This window comes from Thunnus thynnus, chromosome 7, assembly GCF_963924715.1.
Source record: "Thunnus thynnus chromosome 7, fThuThy2.1, whole genome shotgun sequence".
NCBI lineage: Eukaryota > Metazoa > Chordata > Actinopteri > Scombriformes > Scombridae > Thunnus > Thunnus thynnus.
In genome coordinates, this window is record NC_089523.1 from 23,450,105 (window position 1) to 23,474,904 (window position 24,800).

At 37.6% G+C, this 24,800-nt stretch overlaps 1 protein-coding gene across 1 annotated transcript in view; it reads right to left on the reverse strand.

The window, feature by feature from the left end:
- The window catches only part of dph1 (diphthamide biosynthesis 1), a 61,337-nt gene that overhangs the window by 33,991 nt on the left and 2,546 nt on the right, over positions 1-24,800 (reverse strand). The window contains exons 2-3 of the mRNA XM_067595051.1: positions 23,165-23,314; positions 12,289-12,352 (exon numbers count right to left, since the gene is read on the reverse strand). Of these exons, the coding sequence (XP_067451152.1) occupies positions 12,289-12,352; positions 23,165-23,314 (214 nt within the window). The remainder of the gene's footprint in view (positions 1-12,288; positions 12,353-23,164; positions 23,315-24,800) is intronic.

Genomic DNA, 24,800 nt, shown 5'->3' on the forward strand with positions numbered 1-24,800 from the left:
CTCTGAGCTGCTGTCTATCATTACATTTATCACTTAATTTTTGGGAACGCCCACTCATTAGGATTTCTCTCAATGCTTGATGAATCTAGGTGAGTCCCCTTGATTGAGTTGTCCTTTATTTATCCTCTAACGAAAAAGGACATCTCTGTGCTGCTGTTCTCTCTCCGTTTCTCTTAACAGGAGTATACAGCATCTACGTATAGCTACAGTAATCCACTGTAGAAAATGATTAACAAAATGAGAAAATAGGATAATTATGACTTAAAAGACATGTTCGTATTTTCAAAATAGGATTAGAAAAGTGTTGACCTATCTCTAGTCATAGGCTGAGCTGTGTTCACAATCCACAATGTTGTTTCACAAAAGACAGTGAAACACAAATTGCAGTTCTCGATCCTATAAAACAGAAACACAAAAACACAAATTACCCTTTCATATGTTTTTTTGTTGTTGTTTTTGTTCTTTCCAATTTGCGTATTGTGGAACCCCAATTTGTGTCCTTCAACTGCCACAGCAATGTCAGTGGAATTACTGTGAAAGGACATTTTAAAAGCATATGTAATATTCATCCAATAGGTTCTTTCCTTGCATAATATTACACGGCTTTCTGTGAGTGCAATTACATGGACATGTGCCTGGGACTGTGCCATCCAAAATCAGAGTGATTATGGCAGGTTGAGTGGTGGTGTTGGAGAAAGAACAGAGGGGAAAAGGGGGGCTGTAACCTTCAGTATTAAGCATTGCTTATCTCTTCTACACACTGCTGAGAAGAGGGAAAATGTGTTTGTATCAGTGCTTCATAAATAAGAAGTATCCAGCCTGAGATAACACCGGTGGTCTCTTCAGCAGTGGAATGAGCAACTACTGCTTCACCCATGTGTTCTCATTACCATCCACATTTTTCCTTTAGAAGTCAAAGGCCAGGCATTAAGATGATTAATGCAGATAAACACACAAAACCTCCATCTGGCTTTCCAAGTCTTGTCCAAGTTGCAGCCAAAGTGACAGTTTTTTTCTTACTGTATCTCTAAAGGGAATCAATTGTACTTTCACGTCAGCTCAGGCAATTTCCAAGGTGCTATCTGTCAAGATATCATATTACACAGTGTCAGCAGCTATCAGGATTTCCAGTCTGCCTGGATATGATGTCCCCCTAGATGAGATGTGATTAAGATTAGCAAAGACAGAACCGATAGGTACCTTGGTGGTCCTCCAGGCCTTTGTCTGTGACATGCTGTGGGACAAAGGTGTGGCTGATTCACTTTACACTCTCCTGTATCACTACCTGACACTACAATCTAATTCACCTGAGAAAGCACTAGTGTATCGTCATTGCCAGGGGGTCACCAGTAACTACTCTGACAAAACTACCTGGGGTAGTTATGATTGTAGCCCGACTGATACAGGATTTTTGAGGCTGACAGAGAGATTCATATTTAAGATTTTATAAAACACAACCAACCTAACCCATAACATAAAATAGCATTTTTGATAAGGTTCCCTTAAATTTGTTTTTTTAATACTTCCGACCAAGAAGCATACTGAACAGGATGTTTTACAGCTGAAAAATAAACTTGTCAGTATTCTCTGGTGGTCAAACTATAGAATTGTGATACTGTTTCAAAACATATCTTTGGCATTTATGTGATTCAATTTCCTGTCACTTCTCGGCCGACATATACACTGATACAGATAGATCTCTAATGAGCCAATATGGGCCTGGCCAATTTATCGGTCGTGCTCTAGTTAGGATGACAGTCTTGAGTTTCATTCTTGAATATTTGCCTTCCCTTTTCCTGCTCCTGACTTATATATCACATTTAAAAGGAGGAGGATGAGCGGAGGATCAAATATGTAAGTCAGAGGGAAATATATCTCGACAAAGTGCTCAACTCCAAATACAAATTTGGCAAGTCGAGCTGGGCAGGTATTAAATGTTTCTCGTTCTCTCTCAATTTAACTTACATTTCATGTCTCCGTTTCCATCTGTATAGACGGTACGAGACGACACATAGAAACAGGAAACATGACTGACAGTGACAAGTCTTTACAGGGTTGGAGGGTGGTCGCTGATGAGATGTTGAATTCAACATAAGCTTCAGGTAGGCAGTAAGCGTGCGCCTGGTAGAAGAGCTAATTAGACAGCCCATGGCTGTATGGTTGAGCTGGAAGCCCATATATGAGGATCTCATATAGCCGAATTAAGAGACAGCACAGACACATAACCCTGCAGCAAAGTGCTCATATGCACGAAACACTCACATAGGCTTATACATACATGCTGGCTCATAGATATTCACTCACACTCAGATCTGTTGCTACAGCTCAGCTGTGCTGTGGGCGCTGTGAAGACTGTGACGATGTAAGGGCAAGGAGGCGTTGCAGGTTCCTACAAGGCTTCTTCCTAATGGTAGAGTTGACATTTACCCTGGGAAGCTGTGGCTGCTGCTCCCACAGAAATGATTCAACCTGCCGTGAAGAATATAGAGAAATCTATTCTGATGGATGAGACGACTGCGGTGCCGGTGACGGACCCGGAGATGTCTGGGGGCCATGTGTGCATTCTGTACCTTAATTTACCAACACACTGCATCTGACATGCCTGTTACTTGAGTCACCCAGGGTCTATGTTGACAGTTATCTAGAATAGTACATGATGGAGCGAGACAGAAAACAGGTACAGCAGGTCAATGGGATCGTTAAATGAGCATCTTCCATCACAGGTTTTGTTGAATCATACATATGAGCACACGACTCCTCCAGAAGGCTCGACAATGAGCATTTCAGAACCAACTGCCTCCACACCAGCTCTCGTCACCGATAAGACCTGACTGAATCCTGCTCTTGTTCTGACAGTCATGTTATTGCTGGTCACACATTTTTTCCAGACATTCATCCTTTTTTTTTTTTTTTTTTTTTTTACCTTTATACTTTTTTTTTTACTTTTTCAAAAGGTCCACAGAGTGTTAAAAACCTGCATCACAGAAAGTCTGCCAGTCCTGATAAACTGCAAAAACCTTGATAAAGCTTGTTAAAACACTGTAGTCATAAACAAAGTCTTGCACATTTGAAAATCTACCTTTATGATCTCTTTTAAGAAATAAAACAAGTAATTATTGACATAACCTGAAAATGTCCTTGCTAAGCTAATTTAAAACCACCAAGGATTTGACTGAAGAAAGGCATTTAAGAAGGTTTATCGTCTAATCATCGTTCAAGGCAGTTGACAAAGACTATGCAAATATAAATGAAAGACATTTAAGCATATAACAACAACTAAACAGAATGTAGACTGGAGCTGGTGTCTGGTTTCAGACATTGTAATGGATGGCTACCATTTCTTTAGACTTGTCAAGCTAAGACTAAAGCTGGAGTGTTCTTTCACAAAGAAGTTTTTTTTTTTTAGCCTAAGGAAGTGTTTTTGCCACAATTTACTATTATGGTGATTTGGTGTGACTCCATCAGCTCAGTGTCTTTGGATGTTAGACACCATTTATTATGGTGTTTTCAGACTGCTACAAATAGCAAATCCCTGACTCATCCCTGTATATTGAATGCTGTGGCTGAATGGCCATCTCTGTCAATGGCTATCTCTGTCAATACAGCTTAGTCACTGGTGTATCTTTACATACATATAAGGCCATTTTTAGGAAAGCTTCCTTCCTACTCTTGCTTCTATATTAATCAGAAATGTGGGCCTCATTATATTTTATTTTGAAGACCTATGATATTTTTTGTCTGTTATTTTGCAGAAAGACTTGAAATTAAAAGGAATTGGTAACTGGTGAAAGGGTTTAGGGTAACATAAAAATATTCTGGTGACAGTCAATGCTTTGAGTAAGATATTACTCATACTTTTTAATGGACCAATCTCTACTTGTCTGTGACCTGCTAGCCTCCTCTCATTCCTACTTCACTACTTTTTAGTACATGATGTTTTATTATATTCATTATATTGAATGCTTTTTTGAGGTTCTGACCTGTCTATAACACTCGGCGCCACTATCATCTTGACGAGGTCTCAACTGACATTCTAAACATAAAAGCTATATAAAATAAATACAAAAACACCATGAAGTGACACCTATGACACTCTAAATGTATCATCCAGTCATTTTAGATATCACCCTAATCTTTAATGTTATACTAGTGCAACACTTGAGCTGTCTGATCTGAAGTAAACGACCAAACAGCCCTTAATCACATTGGTTATCGATCTTAAAGTAGTTAAAATATATTTAAAAAAAAAAAATTATGTTTGTTGTTCCCTTTATTTGGTTTTAATCCTTAATAATTGTCACTATGGTTGTGCAGTCATTCTGTATTTTTTCAAATCATCAAATGAATTCAATTAATCACCACAGATGTGTCAATTATGGTAATTTAGTACTTTGGTGTAAAGGCTCTATTCCCTGAGAAACACCACCAGTAACAGTAGAAATAGAGTGAATGTAGCCACATTTAACACATGTTGTTATCCGTACATATATGACAATAATGAGAATATATTAAGACTGCATTTCCCAATTTTAATTCATTTTAGGCCAGAAAGTGCAACCTTCTCTAAAACTACCAATTAACTGCCAGTTAGATAATCTCTGAAGGTGCTAATTCATGTAATTTTTTGTATGAATTTCATCTGTGCTTTGTTAACTGCAGTGCAAGTTTTGTTTTATAATAAAACGTCTATTCAATCCACTTTAATTCACCAATACTGCAATTCAGGGAGTCCTGTGTACATATATTAAGAACAAACAATTAGACAGTTATAACATGTATACTGTCTGTTACTGTATGATCTATGATGAATCAAGAATCAGTCACTCCTTTCAGTCAGAGGAAAGAATGTTTCATTTTTCACTATTGTCTTTTGCTTCAATACCAGGAGCTCTTTGGCATTGTGTGCTCAGTGAATTTGTCATTCAACCACCAAACATCAGAGAACAAGAGCTCGGATTAGGTTACAGGCCAGCATCTCCATGCAGAGGCCCTGGGTTTCTGTGCCAGGAAAACAGTGACAGAACATTAAATGCTAGTGCTGTCCTCAGGATTAGGACATTCAGGCAGCTTCACACACCCTGCTCTCTGCTACTCGCATTGTATTGCTCCATTGTCACAAAAACAGCAGCAGCAGCAGCAGCAGTTGTAAATACTGAAATATATTCATGAAAGTATTTCTGTAACACTTGCTATGATGCCCATGTCTATAATGCATTGTTAACATACTTATGTGTTAAAATCTGCTTATAGCATCGCATAATTATAATTATTAACACTCATAAATATTCATAATGCTTTATAACAATAATCATAACACAAAGAATTTCATAATGACTTGTAAAGGTCAAGTGTCATAATACTTAATAATTGCTGACATTTTTTGCAAGGATCATAGAGTATCATAATTCTCATAATGCATTATAATCACTTACAAAGTTTTTTTAAGGAGTCACTTTTGTTGATTAAACATTTACATAAAAGTAAAATATACAGCTGCAGGTAAAGTAGAAATTGTTTCAGGGATTATAAATAATTTGAGTCAATTTAGTGTTTGGAGTGAGTTTTTTGGGTAACGAAACATTAATGAAATGTAAATGTCCATCATTCAGTTGTTTTAAATTGGAGTACCTTACCAGTGCTCAGTTTATTGTATATTATGACCTGTTATATACAGCTACAGGTAAAGTAGTAGTAGCCATTGTCTATTATGACCTGTTAAACAAATAAATTAATTTTACAACATTTTGTGTTGTTCTTGCATAGATTTAATGATATTTTTTTCACTTTACTTAAAGCAAACAATGACCACTTAGAGTAACTTATAATCACATTATAATGCATTATAACAGTGATTATAATGCATTATAAAACCATTATTATGTATTGCAACTACGAGAATTATATTACACTATGATCCTTGCAAAAACATTGTCAGTGAGTGACCAGCAATTATTAAGTATTATGACACCTGACCTTATAAGTCATTATAAAATGCTTTATAATGTGTTATGATTACTGTTATAAAGCTAATGAATATTTACAGGTACTATAACTATAGAGTGCTACAAGGAGATTATATCACATTATAAGTTTGTTTATAATGCATTATAGACATAGGCGTCATAGAAAGTGTTACCAGTATTTCTTAAAGCTAAAACAAGAAAGCTGGAATACCATCAAAAACAATAAAACATATGGTACAGTGACAGCTAGGGGTGCAATGGATAGCGAACTCACTGTCCAGATCGTATCACGGTTTTGAGTAATGGACCGGATCATTTTTCAGATCAGCAAAAAAAAAAAAAAAAAGGAGACAAATATAACTATGCTTTCCATTTATTCTGTAAAACACTTAAAGCAAGGAATTTTTGCTTAGATGAAAACAACATTCCAGATGTCCAATGTTTGAATAAAATCTTAAAATATATAAAATATTCAATACTCCATTGTTATATTAAACTGCATTATGAGGCACTATATCTTCTTCTTTTAAACAAGCTAGTGAATGAAACAATATCATACCATATATACCATATCACCAAAACTTGATGATAACTTACAAACATGAACACACATCTTGTCCTGTAGCTTAGCTTGTTGAACGAGCCACCAATCAAACATTCGGTTAGTAGCTAGATGGCTGATTAGCTGCAGCACATTACACAGTGTGTAAACATACATGCAGATGTCACTTCAGACCCGTCAGATGCTGGTTTGGTCAATGCTTCAAAACTCCTGTTAGCTACACGCTGTCTGTCCATGACTTGTACTTAAAGCCGTTTGTTTACTTTGTCTCCAAGGAGACATTAAATTATGCAGTTATCTGCCGTTCACATGCGTGCTGAACCGTGGGGGGCAATCCGTACAGATCAGGGATCAACTACGTTCCATTACACCATTAGTGACAGCACATACATCATTGCTTGCCTTTATCAATTATTTCCTTTATTCTGAAAGCTTTTTCTCTTTTGTTTACATGTGAAAGCGGAATTCATGAATCTTTGAATTACTATGACAATATCAACGGTGGGAGAATAAAAGAAAGGAATAAAAAGGTGTAAAGGGAATCAGATGAAGGGTTGGCAGTGAAATAAATTGACTTTATACATTAGAGCGGTTTAGTGTACAGACCAATCTAATTTAAAGCACAAGAAGGACTTCCATCTGACAGTACTCAGGTTTCTGTAGCATCAAAAGTTCATCAAAAAGCACTATATAAACTGACATGATATGGGTGAAATAATACATGTGCATACACTCATTTGCAAGTCCTTAGATACATCTACCTTAATATAATGCACTTTAATACATTTATAAACAACTTCATGGAGAATATCATATATGGTGTTTGTTGAGAGTGTGTCAGAGAAGTGTTAATTCAACTTCATGGTCATGTCGGTGGCTATAGTTTGTGGTGTAGTTGAATTGTGTGTATGTGTGAATCAGGATTTCCTCCTGGTTGTTGGTGTGAATGGAAATGAAATAGAAAGATAGGAAGAAAGAGGGAGGGACAGATAGAAAGATGGACAGGCAGAAGGACAGACAAACATAGAGAGACAGAAAACATCAAATAGCACTGCATTGCCTGCATCACATTAAAGATGGTGACTGTTTGAGAGTGACTATATATGGGGTGTGTGTTTTAGCCTTAGTGTATTAACTGCAGCGTGGCCATAATTCGGACCAGCTTGTCCTCATTAAGACTTAGCAGTCTATCCCACTGAAGCTCCTTACTTTGAGGGCAGCTTAGCCCTTTCATCCCCATTTTGATATGGACCTCAGCCCTGTCTCCTGGGTACACGGGACTGTGGTAGTGGCGGTGATGGCAGCCCAACTCCCGTGACCTCTGATAGCCCTCAATATAAGCTGGGTGACACAAGGTCAGATGCCTGCTATGCCAACACCCAAAGGTTACTGTCATTCACTCTGTCCAAACTCTACTCTCCGATCCCATGCTAGATGCACTGCTTCCTCCATTTGCTAGATTTTCATCAATGCAACAGCTGGCTGGGTTGTTGCCACAAAAAGACTGTTCTGAAATGTCAGCTGCTGTAAAGTCTGGTTTAAATATTTCTCATTCTCTATCTTGATGGTTATTTTTAAGTTTTACATGTGATACCTACTGGGAGTTATCTTATTTACTAATTTTCCAATGTTTGTTAGAACTGGTAAAAGCCTTCCCAGCACAACAGTCTGGTTTCTCTCCAACAAGCATACCTTATGTTTCATCTGAGGGTAGGTTAAACTTGCAGACACCAACACCTTTCATGCAAGTTAAGCCTTTGAAGTGATAAACTGAATTCTGAGCACTTGTGTTGTGATTGTTATCAAGAATATTCTGAAAGTACAGTATGAAATGTAAACAGGCTTAAACCAAGACCTTTAAGGTTCCTTTAGTTCTTCCTTACAAATGCTGCAATTTTATCTCCACTTCAGCATCAAAGATCATACAGTGAAGGGCCACCAGATGGTGTTGACCTTATATTCACTGTTTGTTCCTGTAAGCCCTTACCAAAGGCAGACGTGATGTGACTGTCAACTAAAACTGACATTCTTGTTGCCATCAAATAAGCAAAGTGTCTCTCAGCAGATTCTCACGCATCCAGGTCACAATATCTACACAAAGTAAGTCGAAGGCAACTGGAGTTTTTGGGGCCATTAAATGCAGGCTCTTGGGCTTTAGCATGCACATCAGCTTCCCTAAAGTATGTAAACTTTGACCAAGACCTTCTGCTTTGTGTCTGAGGCACAAATACTCACTGTGACCCTGTTTTAATGAATCAACCATTGTCTTACATTCTCTATGGTGATCAGGAAGGATGAAACATAGAGTTTAAGAATTCTTGTTATCAGAACTTGCATATTTGGTAGTTTTGGCTATTATTTGCATGGGTAATAACATTTTTTAAACAAATTATTGCGCAGATCTGAGAACATGTTGACATTGCTTAAAATGGCCAAAAATCTGACAGGCAAGAGAAACATTTTACAGGTGTATAAACACAGGCAAACCTATGTAGAAAAGAAAATGAAAGTGAATCTTAAATGATTACCAAAATTGCCCATTGTGAACATCCATCCTAGTTCATAGACCTGCAAACAGACCATCCTGGATTAACGTTGAACAACTGTACTTACCATAAATGTGCACATACACTGTTTTCCCTTGAAATGAGGGATTATTGATGACAGTTCTGTTATACCTCCAAACAAACTGGTTTAGATAAACTGGCAAAACAGTTGATTACGACCTGTTTGATCACCTGACTGCTACTTTCTTGCCACGAGACTTTGTTGTAGCCATGTCAGAGCAAAGTGTTATACCGACAAAAACGATGGCCAACATCCAAAAATAAGACTCAAGTGGTACTAAAATGTTGACTGCCCTTTGTATGATTCTGGATGACCGACAGGTTTGTTGATCATCGAGAATAACACAAAATTTGTTTTTTTTTTTAGGGTGACAACAGTAGCCATACTCAGCTTTCATTCAAGGCCTTGAATAGCTTCACTGTGTTCAGTTTTAATACTCAACTTGCCTGTGCAAAACATATTCATAGCTACACAGAGACTCTGATGTTCATCCAGGATTCAAAGAACCCATCTGTTAGTCTGAAAAGACTGGGATTGCAAAGAATGTTTTTACATAGTAAGGAAGCACAGACTGAAGCAATATGGCTTAAGGGAATCTATATAGCAGGAGCTAATAAAGGGAAACCGTGAGAACCATCGTCTCTGCCGCAGTCTGGGGGAGAAATCATGCGGATGGTGAAAAATACAGAGACATGGGCGGTATAGGACAAGGTTTGAAGGCAGTGAGAAAAGCAATTGGTGTCCACTAATTGTTCTCATTAGAAGAGATGGGGCTGATTTAGCAGACTCCATGATGGACATGGCAAATTTAAACATATAAATGTGGACTGCATGGGTGTGTGGTTTGAAAGCAATGGAGAACATAGTGGTGGCTCTCACTCTGATAGTAGCAGGACTGATAAGACCAGACCCTATCATCAAATCTTCACTAACATCTTTCTTGTGATAAAAAGTAGTTAAGATGAAGAAATGAGTGTAAAGAGAGTGACAGAGATAAAGTGATAGAGGTGTGACACAGCTGGAGTAAATGATGAACAAAATGGTGGAGTAAAAAGAGAAGACAGATAAAACAGTTGAGGCAAGGGAGCAATACAAGCCCCTGCCCGTCACCAAAGTCTTATCTTTTAAAAATACATGTCTTGACATAGTAACCCATTGTTTGCCATGCAAAGGCTCTACTTGGGCGGCCCGCCCAGGTAGATTAAGACCAGGTAGATAAAATAAGAATTCAAAACAACACAGATTTGTACTGCTGTCTTGGTATTTACTGCTGTATTAGTTGGATTCAATGAATGAACGAAAAGGAGGAGGGCAGAGGGGGAAAAAAAACTAATAACTGTTTCCACAGTTAATCGTCTGTTGAGTGTTTGATGGCTATTCATTTCTGCTTTAGAACGTAACCGCAATGAAACAATCAGAAAAAAAACGTTTTATTTCTCATTCACAGGTTCTTGCTACCGCCACTCCCTTTCCTCGCTTGACCACTGTTAGGCTGTCTCTCTCTTGCTCACACTCTCAGCTCGGTCGTGCTCTCTCTTTTTCTCTCATCTTTTTTAAAACTCGTCAGGAATCAATACTGAAGCACTTCCTTGTTTTGTGAATGAAGAGGTACACAAGTTGAAGCAGCCGCGCTGTGTGTGTTTGACAAATCAGTGATGATCATCCCTGCAAATCCTCCCCCTGAAGTTCCTGTACTTTTGGAAAGTACTACCCCTAGAGCAGGGATTTTTTAGTGGGTAAAACAATCTCTCTAGACCTTGGTCCCTCCAGTGGAAACACAGGTAGAGAAACTGAGTTCCTCAAAAGGTTCTTAGTCCTTGGGGAAGGTTCCTGCGGTTGAAACGTAGCTACAGTGAGAATCTCTTACATAGTTGAACTGTCAGAACATCTAACCAGAGTGTTCAAGTCTCAAGGAATCAGCATTTACCACAAACCATTCAATACCATAACGTTTCTGCTGGTACTCTAAAGACAAAACTCTTCTGAGAGGAAGACTGGAGTGGTGTATGACATCATCATGACATCACATATGACAGCTCTGGGGAGCACTACATCAGTGAAACAGCAAGAACCCTCAACAAGAGGCTGAACGAACATCACCAACAGACATCAGCTGTCTGAACAAACTCTATCCACTGATGAAGGCCAAAAGATGTGGATAAAAGCTCTAAAAATGTTCCTAATAAGAGGACCTTGAGTGCTTTTTAATTGTTTCTATTTTCCTACAAAGAACTCTGTAACCTTTGTTTGACTAGCTTATTACTGAACATGCTTGTCACACGCCGCTCTACCAAGCACCACAAGTCAATTTTCAATCTGTGGGAAGTACTGTAATGTCAATCACACTAATACAGTCAAACTGATGTGTTGCAAAGTTCCTGTGCGAAATCAAATATCTGCCCACGCTGAAAAGTTTATGGCAGCTCCCGCCACTCTATTCTTCATCTTGTCCATCTCATAAGCGGGTTAGTATTGACTAAACACCTATGAGAGGAATCCACTTTGGGTGTTTAATGACGGCATCAATTTTCTTTGAGAAAACACTTAGCAGATGGTACTCCAGAGAAACAGAAAGCAACTTAAGGTGAATTAAGAATACTGAGACAACAGCCAGGGAGAAAAATGGTGGAAAATAGAGCAGATTTTTATTGTACCTCATAGCGGCCCTAAGTGTTTTTTCAGAATGTGTTTCTATTTACTAAACACTAAAGTACATTTTTTTTTATTTAGCACAGTGTAGACCAAACCACAGTGTAGCATAAAAGACAAACTATTAGATCTAGACCACATTAATGCTGAAGCACTTCTCACTGCAGGAAGAAAAAAAACAAAAAAACTTTGTGGTGTCTGTGTGATGGAGTGCTGGTGTGCAATAGGGCATATGCAGACTGAAACAAGATGTAATTAACAAGAATAATATCTCTTCCCTCCTCCAACTGTGAGCAAGAGAAGCTGTGAAATCTGCTCTGTCCTAAAACAGCATAATTGTGTCTCATTTTCTGCTGAACCCCTGATTGAATCGGAGGCGGGGAATTACGATAAAGCTCTTGCTCTCCTAATGAGTACCAAGTGGCCACGGCAGTTAAAGTTCGTCCGCTGCTGGCTTGACTTCTACGCCTGCTACTCACTCACAGACTCTCAAATACCTTAAGCCATCAAAATACAAACTCTCTCTCTTTCTCAGTTGCATCTTACCTCTCAATGATGTCAGCGATGACACAGGCAAACATCTGCAGGCCCTCTGGAAGCTGCAGAGCCACTGAAAGGAGTAGAAAATGCAAACAGAAAAGTTAGACACTTGTTTTTGAGTGACAGCAACATGTTCTTTAATAAGTCCAAGGCTGCAAAGCTATACATATTCCAGAGTGCTTCAACGACAGCAAATGGTGACGTTTCAGGTCAATTTCCCCCCTGCCACAGTAGTGCTGTTGGTTTATTTTAGCGGGTGACGGGCTGTTGGAAATATAGTGGAAACCAATCACTACAGGTCTATCTCTACAGCTCATGGCTTGTACAGAGCCATTAAACTGTCTCTTTTTCCTGTCACTCTCCATTCCTGCCACTGGCTCTATGAGTCAAACTTTTACTCTCTCTCTGCCACTGAAACAAACAACAAAAACTCCCCTTGCCTCATGCAAGTTCATGTCTCAAAGCTAGAATTAAATATGGGCAAACTGAGGGAGCTACTAGAAATTTTAATCAAGCAGCCAATTAACAAGCATTGATTCTGCTGATGGTGTTGCATGTTGACAACATGAGACCTACTGATCTATTGATATGTGACACTGACTGAGATGAACTGATGGAAAAAGCTTGTTTAGGGTGAGATTTACTAAGTAGTTTGTGCCTCGTTTCAGAATCTGCATTAAGAGATAGCCATTTTTTTTTTTTTATCAAACAGGCAGAAGGACCTGGAAGCACAGTTTGCCTGTCATCTCCACTGCACCCTGCCTGCAGTCAGTGAAGTGCCGCTCTTTCTGTTATGCATATTAATTTAAGGAAAGATCACACAATCATGTGTGGTTGCACATTCTGCTGGATTTACTAATGTAAATGCAGAGGTCAGTGTTGCATGAAAGATTCTCCACCTGTCAAAAGCAGGTGCCACTTTACTCAGGTATATTAAATGGTAGGTTGTAGTGGGGGAAAAATGAATTTTAACTAACCTGATTTGTATGTAAACCTCAGTGGGTCTCATTCACAAACAGTAGGGACACACAAATCTGTGCTTAAACCATGTGTACAAATGTTTTAAGCACAAATCGGGGATTCATCAATATGTTCCTACCTGAATTTGTTCTTACTCTGCAAACAAATTTAGAACTGCCTTAGACATGCATACGCATGAATCATAATGTCCCATGGTCTTAAAAAAGACCAAAAGACCACCAAAGGGGGAGCAGAGTTGTGGCTATGCAGCCTGAACCTTAAAATAGCAGCAGTTTAAATTCTTCCTTAAAACTAAGTTTTGTCCTTTGAATCTTTATTCCATCAATTTAATATTTAAACCATACTGAACTGCTTTGAAGTGCAGTATAAATAAAAAGGTATAAGGCGGCAATTAATGCTTACTTTTCTTATTGATTAATCTGACGATTAGTTTTATGATTAATCCTTTAGGCTAAAAAAAATTTGAAAAATAGTGATCCCAACCCACAGCCCAAGGCGACATGTTTAAACTTCTTGTTTTGTTTAAACAAACCAGAAAAACTCAAAGATATTAAATGTTTGATATTAATTAGAGCAAAACATGAAAGTCTTGCATTTGAAAGGCTGGTAAATGTTTGATAAATGACTTCAACGATTAGCCTAATTTATCATCAAAACTGTTGACAACTACTTTTCTGTTGATCAACTAATTGATTACCTGACTAAACATATCAGTGCTAAAATGTATAATGAGGCACTAAAATTACCTTTTTAATACATAAACAAATGTGCATATTGCATCCACATGTGGGATTCCAGGGATACATTATTCCTTAGAAAACCATCTCCAACCTTGTCCTATTGTGGTCTGAGTATCTGCTGAGCCCGTAGCTTCTTCTTGATCAGGTAAACCAGATTGTGATGTCTTGTATTTCTTTATAAATAACCTTTTGATGTACATCATTCCATCTGTTGTTTTCCTTTCCTTCCTCCAGATCATTTAATGTGACTCTGCTTGCTTTAATTTCACATTTCTATAAATAAATATAATTAAGTTTTACATTTGTTCAATTGCAGCCAAAATATTACTTCACTACTTTTTTTTAGCTTTGTATTCTCAAACAAACTGAACTGCAGCTTTTAAGATGTCCTCTCAAGATAATATCATCATGTTTTCTTAGAATTCATAGTTAGATGAAAATCCAAATGTCCTTTAGGGATTTCTTAAGATATAAGTCTTGTGGTTTTTGCATTAAAGACCTTATTTTATTTGGTAGATCAAGAATCTGTGATTTAGTATACATTAATCCCGTCAACTCGTCATCAAATAAACATGATGACATCTTGGTATCAGAGACTACTAAGATATTGATGATGTCAAGTATAAGCCCTAAAGGAATAATAGAGCAGGCATCAGAGTATGAAGTGGATGAGAAGGGAATGACAGGGGTGACAGAGAGATTAGGAAGGAAAACAAATATGGTGCTGTAAAAAGGCACAACCTTTAATAATAAAAAATAATACAAAACAATTAGCCTATTGAACATTTTTCCTCATTTTGGACTGCAATTTTAAAAATGCATAGAGTGAAAAATGTCATACCAATTAGGGTTGAAACAGATGATTATTTCATTATGAATTAATCACTTGATTATTCTTTCAGTAAACCAATTCCTCAATTGTTGATTGATTGATAAAATAATAATAATAGAAAAATGTTCATCACAATTTCACAGTGCCCAATGCTTGGTTAATATGACAAACAGTCCAAAATCAATTGACAATCAATTATCGAACAACACAGTTGGTTTATTATTTCCTGTTGATCGACTAATCGACTGATACATCAATTCAGAACTGATTCTAATGAACAAATATGTTTTTCAAGAGAAAAAAGTAGGGTAATAATATATAACAATAGATACATTTAGTTTTCTAGCAACAAGTGTCAATATTTAAAGCTTAATCGAAAAATAAAATTAGACATAATATGAACATCACTTGTACCAAGATAATTGGTCATTTTAATCAGGAAAACATGTTTATCTGCATTGGAAACAAATTATACCTTTTACTGATTCCTTTCAAATACTTTGAGATATCAAGATGTTAAATGAATCACTTGTTTCCAATGCAAACAAACATATTTTTGGTATAGAAGACTAAAATATTAACAGGTTATGAAAATAGTTGACTCATCTTTAACAAAAACTCAAAATTATGTTTCATGGCAGACTTAAGACAGGATTTTTTTATTTGTTTTTGATTAACTAGAATGAGTGTCAGTATGTTTTCGTTGGTTTGGAATTGTGTGAAATGTGGGGATTATATTGTTCATTGTTTTTGCTGTTTGATGTTTCAGACTACAGCCTTTGTGAAGCAGTAATTTGCTTATGTTTCATGTAGATTTGAGATGATCCGTTTACAAGGTGTTGTGAAGTCCCTGCCACAAAGTCAGACACACAGAAATAGAACCTGGAGACAAAGCCTTTGTTTCAATCAACCATGACATTTTCTCCCAGTCCAACTCTGTCACACCTTACTTCAATAAATCCATCAATGTCTCAGTGGACACTTAAAATTCAGAGACATCGAATTCGGCACACCAACGTTTCTACATGACTACGCCTGAAACAATTTCAAGACTGCAGTGCCCGACAGCATTAAGCAATAAAAGCTGGGACAGACAAAAGGCCAAGAAGGTTGAGGCAGGATGGTCATGAGATTGAGTGATAGATGGAGCGGTACGAAGAGGAGGAGCGAAAGCACCTCTTACTGATGAAAGGTTAAGGGATCACCAAGCTCCCCTGCAGACAGTGAGAGACAGGTCATTACCTAGAAAAGGGCAAGTTTATTAACAGAGAAAGGTTTCAGAGCACACCTCTGCCACAGCTGACAGAGGCAAAGAGCTTTCTCCATCTACTGCCCGTGGCGAAAGGTGAGTCAGATGCTGGAAGTAGGACCGGCTGTTTGAATACACGTTTGCACGTAAGCATTAGAAGCTACCTTTGGAGGTGCACGCATGCCCTCCAAAAAACAGAGCACCTAAACCACATGGACATAAAGAGAGATAAAAAGAGTTCATTTAATGGCTTCGGCTTTTTAAAATTTGCAGTGCCAAAAAGTTTAATTTCAGTTTACGTGAACTATCAATCATCAATCTAATCATGCTGTTATATGAGCCTATTATTGTATTGCTAATGGCTGTACAGGTAACAAAAAGCTACATGTGGGATTATGTTAACAATCAAAAACAAGAGGTAAACTAAGAAAGTGCTGGAAAGACCAATTTATCAGTGGACAGCAGACAGAACAAGCAAAGCCAGGGGATTTCTCAGAATTTACAACAGGGTTATGGTTAGGAAAACTAAAATAAGCCTATAGACAGATTTCAGGCTGTAGTCAAATACATTTCTGGTGTGAATGCACAACATTTAGGGCTAGATGTGGCGAATTGTCAACTGCACTGTGATAACAAAAGTAGGAGTAGTATGTGTGCGTGTGATGCATGTCTGAAACTGTTTTAGAGGTGTTGATTCAACTTTAGGAGACAATTCAGTGCGGTGCAGATTTGTAATTTTAAGTCCAACCTCATTTACATCAAAGCAGATCAATTAAATATATATTAAATATATAAATTAACCAATTAATTCTGAGATAATTGAACCTTTTTTTTTTTAAAACTCAACTCATTATCATGACTTAATATTCAATATTTTGGAATTGTCTCTATATTTGGAAAAGTTTGTACAGTATGTGTTCACATATCACAAGCAAATGATATACAGACTATGAATATAGACATGATACATGCAAATGCACCCACTGTGTGTGTTAATGTATGTATGTATGTCTTTTAATAAGGCTGAATTCAGCTAACACATACATGTCCAGTCTGTAGATACTACTGACTATGATCTGCTTGAACTTTACACTGGCAGCCAGCGCTCTCACTACTGTCATGTTTTCTATAAAAGGAACACGCTGTTCAGACAGAGGAGAAAAGGCCATCTTGGACTGCTTATAGAGGACTCATTTTTGTATTTTGGGGATGAATGAAAACAGCAGCTCTATTATTGTGAGGTACACAAAGAGAAAAAAAACTTAAAAGTACTTCTAGGTCACCATCAATGGTAGACTAGAATTTACTGTCAAACCGAACTTGTTATGATTTTCTTTTTTAAATTTGTGGTCTGAAGATTGTGTAGTTAACATTGGCACAATTTAAAATGCATTGTGTTATTGCAGCTATTCTTTTTTTTTTTTCGATTTTTCTACTTTTATGCCCTATGGAGCATGAAAGTATCATAGAAAAACTTTGGAGCAACTAAAAGGAGGAACTGAAAGCTCAACATGGCGCTTATTTTCTTGCAGGCCAAGGAAATATCTAACGAGAAATTGTCAACTGCACTAATCTTTTGATTGTCTGTAGATTAGTTGTGAGAAGACCTTGGAAAACAGAACAACTCCCCAACCATTTCACAATCCCCGCAAGGAAGCACTTTCATGGATTCAAGGATCCTCGAGACACTCAAGGCCGAACTGTTCTTTATCTCCATGTCTTGTCTCATTTTTTTTGTGTTTTTCTAAGTGAGATACTGTAGTCGAATGCAAAGATGAACAACTGTTGTAGGCTAGATTAAAATGGTAGGAATGAATGTGACCTGAGCTCAAAAACAGCTCAGACTGTACATGATTTCAAATCCAAACTAGTGGCCATAACTCTACATATGGCTGTAAAAGCTTTTATTTTAAACTAAACACCACAATCTTTACGTGGAAACACAAATGCTAGTTTCAATTAAAGCCTAACTGATAAATCTGGGTCACAATTCTTTAAAAAACAAATTTAGGATTATTTAAGCAAGTCTAGAAAAAGCAAACCTGCCTGTATGTTCTGCATTTGCCATAACCTGGAAAGCTAAACAGTCGTTTTGATGATATGACTTCTAACTCTGCGAATAGACTGGAACAGACTGATGGGAGACTCAATGCAAAAAAAGTGCATAAAAAAACACACCGGTATCTACTAAAGGTACATAATGTTGTAAGTTAACATAAGCCATATGTTCACCGAAACGTGGATAAATACACTACTTCCATCTCAACTGTCACTGGCTAGCCTTGTGAACCCACTTCTGGCTCATTTGTTGGTCTGCATTACAGTTTACTGATTGGCTCACAGGCATGTTACTGGAACGATTTCTTCCTCTGTAAACAAAACACTTGACTAACGGCAGCTAGTTCTTGTCACCTAATTAAATTTTCGTTCACTTTTCTTTATCTGCACTACATGTGCAATGCACACAAGACAGCAGACAGCCAACAGCAGTTACCAAAACTCTGAAAAACTGAGTTGCTCTTGAAAACATTTGAGATCCACATCACAGTATATCAAAACATTCAATTAGATTAAAATGAGAAAATGAGGCAAAACAAGGATGCACTGCTCGTGACTATTTATAAACTCAGATACAAAGGATGGGCAGCCAAAAATTCTACTGTATGTTCCTCAGTCCTCTATTTCAAAGGCACAGTGTCTGAGATTCAAGAGGAGTTCAAAGGATGACAAAGAAACAGATGGACACAAAGAGGAACAGAGAGAGACGGAGGTGATAAGGTGAGTGATGCTCTCAGTTCAGAGAAAGAGGGTGAGCTCTGATAAAAAAAAACGTTACACAACAAAAAAGCGAAGGCATCAGGCTGTGGTAAACCACATGCTCCCAACAGAGACATCTAAAAAAAAAAAAAAAAAAAAAAAAAAAAAAGATTTCCTTTTGGCATGTTATCTGAATATTTACACCCAAGGCAGGAGCAACTGAAAGATTAGACATTTTTACATTTACATTTGTGATTTTTCTTAGACTGAAGCACACCATTGAAGCATTAAACCATGAGCTGTTTCATGAGGAACTCCAAATATACGGAAAAGTCTAAATAAACATTAACAATGTTATAGTTGTCAGTTTCTTTCAAAATAAAAACTGACAATTGACATGTAAAATTAGCACGGTTGATAAGTTTTGAAGTGTTAAAAGACACACAGAACTCATTTTTGTATAATTTTATTACACCGAAAGACAAAAAAAAACATTTGTAACTAATTTACTTAATTGTTAATTTCATGTAAATGAGAGCATCACACGGACACAGAATAATTAACACCTGAAGAGATAAACCAAAAGTGGTCTTTGCTCACTTGTACTTTGTAAATAGAAGAAACAAAAATCTCTGAAGTATCATTTAGATTTTTCTAAATGGGTAGGATACAGTACAACAGATGCATTTCAGTTATTTTAAATGGGTTGGCTATATGAAAAGACAAACAAGACGATACATGAATACTGATTCAGGGATGCGTGTTTATTACAAGGTCATGTAATGAGAAGTTAGAAGAGGTGCAGAGGAACTCTACAGACTAAGTCTAAGCAGTGCACATGTTATAGAAGGAGAAGCAGAGGTGTTACTAACATTAACAATGGCACTGTTCAAGTGTCCCAGGAAGTCGTGACAGTCTAACAGTGAGCCAGCGTGCACAATACCGGGACCCTGACACTGAAGAAGCCAAATGAAATTCAGCCTCTTTAACATTATTCACAGCTGTGCTTTTCTGCTGTGATGTGTAAAAACACCATCGTTGAAAGAAGCCTAATGGTCAACATAGTTAAACAGACAAAAAAAAGTGTGCAACCAATAGAAAAAATAGGTAATCTGTGACTGGTGCAGGAAAATACACAACAGCAATGACTACATATTACAGAAGAAGTTGCCATAATTTGAAAAAAAAAGACCTATTCAATTTAAACGGATTAATTGATTTATTGTTAAATGGATTAACAATAAATACTGACTTGAAATAAGTTGCAGGGATACATTAGCAGCATTTTTCCTATGGTGCATGCACACAGGTGTTTTCACTTTACATGCTTGATTAGACCTCCTCTGAGGACTGTGTGGGCATGCTGAGACTATGATTGACATTTCTCTTACCCCCCCAATTAGTTTTGTTGTACCTGTTTGAGGTTAAAAGTTCATCTTTATCATTTTTAGCGGTTCATGTAGTTTAGGGAGCTCCTCCCTCTGCCAACATGAGCAAAAGTCTAATCAGCCAAATGAAGTGCAAACACCTGTGTGGGTGTGCAAGGCCTTTAAGGAACAGTTTTTGTCATCCAGACAGCTTTTAAGTGATATGTTTTTGAACCCTAGTCACTTTATAAAGACGCTTGTGAGCATCTGTTCTGTGTGTGAAGCCATGCATAAATACATAATTGTATGCATTTTAATTAACAGGTTTTTTTTAATTCATACTACTCCTGGTAAGTCATTTACAGTGTTTTTACACTGGAGGCAGCCATCCCTTGCTTATTAAGGGTGAAATTTCATCTCAAGCTACTAGAAATTCTGTAGACAAATGTTAAGGTATGTAAGAAAATACATATTACATATTTAGAAAATGTATTGTATGTTATTGCAATCTCTTCCAAACAGTCAGACTTTTGCTGATCTCTGTTAACCAGGTGCAAAATGGAAGTAACACTACTGATACAGGCATGAAATACTACCACACACACTCAGCCTTGCTAACAGGATAGTCAAACAATGTAATATTAACTAATGTTAAGAAAGGCTATACTGAAACAACCTTATTCTTTGCCTGTTGCCATATACCACTACATATTGACGTCAGTGAAGGTTCTTACTCTGCACACACTGCAGGCTTTTGCTACTCTATTCAACGCTTTTGCTCAGATCTGATTATTCTGTTTGACTCTACGTTTTTTTTTAAAGTAACACATATCCTTTATCAGTTTTAATAACCTCCATCCTGAAATAACACAGATGAACAAAAGATATCACAACAAAAGATATGACGTCTGAACAGTCTGTCAGAGAGACAGCCAAAATTGCTGCTTAATTGTGTTTTGATAAATTGATTTTTTTTTTTCCCCCTCTTGTGTTTGCTGATTATGAGTTCTGCTTTCAATATGGGTCAAATAAAAACAGAAAAAAAAAAATCATCTAATTTCTTGCATTTGCATCTGTTTTGCATCAATGGGGAGAAATTATCAGTTTGGCCACTCTCTCTCAGCTGTAGTGTGAGTGTAGCCTTCCATCTCTGTCAATGACACAAGCACGATTCCTGAGGGAATTGTCCCCCCCCCCCCGAAGATCAAAGAAGGCTAATACATCCACCTCATAAATTGAGTGTTAACCGGCTCAAAACACACTAGACATGAAGTGCTTGTGGAGAGCATCTTGAGTACGCCACAAGGAAAACACAATATATATTTGTTATTTCTGAATCACATCACTACAGAGGCACAAATAAATTTAATCTTACTGCTTTATTTACGGTTGTTGCTGCTAGTTATTTTTTGCACACAGAGTTCTAAATGTTACAGTCATTGTAGGATGACCTGAATTTTAGACAGCAAACCTTTTGTAAACTGGGTCTGTTTTTTGATATGTCACAGTGCTGAATAAACCTGCGTGGTTTGCACAGGTTTTTTTTGTACAATAAAGTCGTCAAAGTAGGTCAAAGCACAGATGCACAGCATCTTGAATGAATACTAACAGACATTGTTTTTGAGTACATGATTCTTAATACTTTGCAGCCTGAGTGATCATATATTCACTGCGAACTGATAATCAGTTGTTAATGAGGTCTTAGTAAAAAATTAAAGGAAGATGCTTCAATGCAGAGTTGCTTTATAAAGCTTTAGCTTATATTAGTTGCAACTTTGGGGGAAAATTCAGGACATATAATAAATATGTTTTCTCATATAAGCTAACCAAGGGCATGGTATCACAGTGTCGACTCTGGGTTTATGGATGAAGATCATTTAAAGGGGACATATCATGCATATTTCCAGGTCTATATTTATGTTCTGGGGCTCTACTGGAATATCTTTGCATGATTTACAGTTAAAAAAAAACTTCTTATTTATCTTATACTAGCCCTTAATGCAGCCCCTCAGTTCAGCCTCTGTCTGAAACAGGTTGTTTTAGCTCCCATCTCTTTAAAGTCCCCCTTTCAATGAGCCCGCTCTCTTCTGATTGGCCAGCTCCTGGAAGCTGCATCTTGGCAGACTTCCTGCAGCTCAGGAGGCTACAAACAAAGAGTAGTGGTAGGATTTCACTTCCTTTTCTCGTTCTTTACCTAAAATGGAAACTTCTCAAATACATCCGTACATGTTCGAACCTGAATCAAATCTGAAATATGCGAGTGGACAATGCAAACAACCCATGGAACAACTTTAGCAACGAAGACTACGGAACAGACGGCCATTTGTGGGCATGAGTGAACAATCTGATGTCATCACAAGGAGGAAGCAGAGGTAACATTGCAAACGAAGCGTTCAAAGCAGACTGAAGCCTGACTTTTGACTTGCAGGGAACCCTTTTTTCATACGTACTTTGACCATGTTTAACATAAGACATCCAACATCATAACAGTCTTAAAATGACAGAAAATCACAAAAAGAATATGTCCCCCTGTCCAAAAAGTGTACTTTGTACTCAGTACAGTGGTATAATATAGTGTGTAAAATACTGTATTTATTGCCGATCCTCTTCTACCATGTAACTACATCCAGTCCCTGTTCAAATACACTTAATGTAACTTTCTTCAAAAGTCAGTTGTGCCTCCACCACAAGCACTATAGATTTCTGTGCATCTGTGTGTGGACTTCAGAGTTCACATGATATCCATGTGGTTTTGTTGAACAACCGATTTTCCTAATGGAGTGCCACCCAGACTCTATTTTGTCCTTTCCATACAGTTTATTCTGTCATTTGAAATCTGTCATTTAATTAGTTCAAATTCTAATTATATGAGTGACTGTCTCTGTTAAAAGCCTAAATATGAGGTTCCTATTCATGTGCCAAATGAATCATGAGCTGTAAAAACATTTGAGCTCACCTCTCGTAGCCTTTGCCTGTCTCACTCGCCAAACTGTCTTGGGGATCTCAAAGTTGTAATTTGCAGGCAGGGCTTTGATCGCCTCCTTTAATTCTGGGTCTTGCAGGATCTCATCTGGAATTTGATTGGCTACCCGCCGTGGTCCTCGGACTAAAGAGAAAGTTAAATTACAAAACTGTTAGCAATGCAGTGAACACAGATTGAGGTATAAACACAAGATCCAACAAACTAAGTCTATATTCTTCAGACAAGCTGGTCACACATGTGAAACGATTATGCAAAAGGTCACAGTCAGATAAAATTGTGAATACGTTATCAGCGGGGTTATTCAGCTGTATTCAGCCAACTCCCAGGAGTGCTGATGGGAGCAGTCTGAATCACAAGTCACTCTGCACCAAATCAAGCTGAACGTATGCTTTAAACAAGCTTCACATGTTTTGCAGATCAGACTGGCCCTTGGAGTGTGGAGGGGAGAGAGGACAATTCAGAAAATTCGCTCTACATCCTCTTCAAATGTGTCTCCCACATCTGCAGTGGTAGACCACGTGTTATGATGTATGAGAAGTGGGGGACTTCTGGGAGCACCAAAGATCTATCTTTGTAGCATCCTCTCAAATAAGTTTCTACAAGCTACTGGGTAGCTTGAAATGGCAGCTGAAATAGGAGAAAAAGTGAGGGAGATTTCACTGGCAGAGTTTAAGCTCAATGTAGCACCATTTGTTTTCAGGTAAAGGCAAAAATTTCAGTGACAACCACAATGTATCTACCTTTAAATGGGGACTCCACCAGCAATTTACCTCCTTTGGTTACTGGCCATAAATTGTATTTTCAGTACAACATTCACCTTTTCAAGTAAAGTATGTGAACCTCTTGAGCATATTGGAATTTTCTATTGTTTTACCATTATTTCTTTATCAATTCAGAACCAGTATTTTTTATATGAAATGACAAGTGTATGTTTATCAATTCCATATTCTTTTTTTTTTAGGAAACTAATAGTGTAGTCAAAAGAATAAGTAAAAAAAAATGTGTAAACTTTTCTAGGTGCAAAAGTTTGTGAACCCTGAGCTGCATTGCTTAAAACAAGCAGGTAAAGGTAAGGTAAATTAACCAATGAAATGGACCGATGAAATGAGAGATCTTTAGGGAAGAAATTGGCCAGCACTGATTTGAAACGGAGATCAAATCAGGTCAGTTTAGTCTTAGCAAAGTGAGCCCATACAGGACAATCATGCTGAGAGGAAAAGAAATCTCAGAGGATCTCAGGAAGAGGGTAGTGACAGAACATCTGTCTGGGGAAAGCTATAAATTCATCTAAAAAAAAAAAAACTGTGCTCTATCGGTGCACCATGAGACAGATTATCTACAAACGGAGAGCACTGAAATGACTGCAATTCCACCTAGAAGTGGATGACTTTCTAAAATATCTGCAAGAGCTGCAAGAAAAGTGATGATTCAGGTAGAAGCCAATCCAAACATAACATCTAGGGATTTGAAGACCTCTCTTGTTGTATCTGGGACACATGTGCATGCTTCCACAATAAGAAGACAACTCAGTCAGCATGGCTTATATGGGAGGGTTGTTAGGAGGAGGCCTCTGCTCTCAAAAAAGAACTGCTGCCTGTCTCAACTTTGC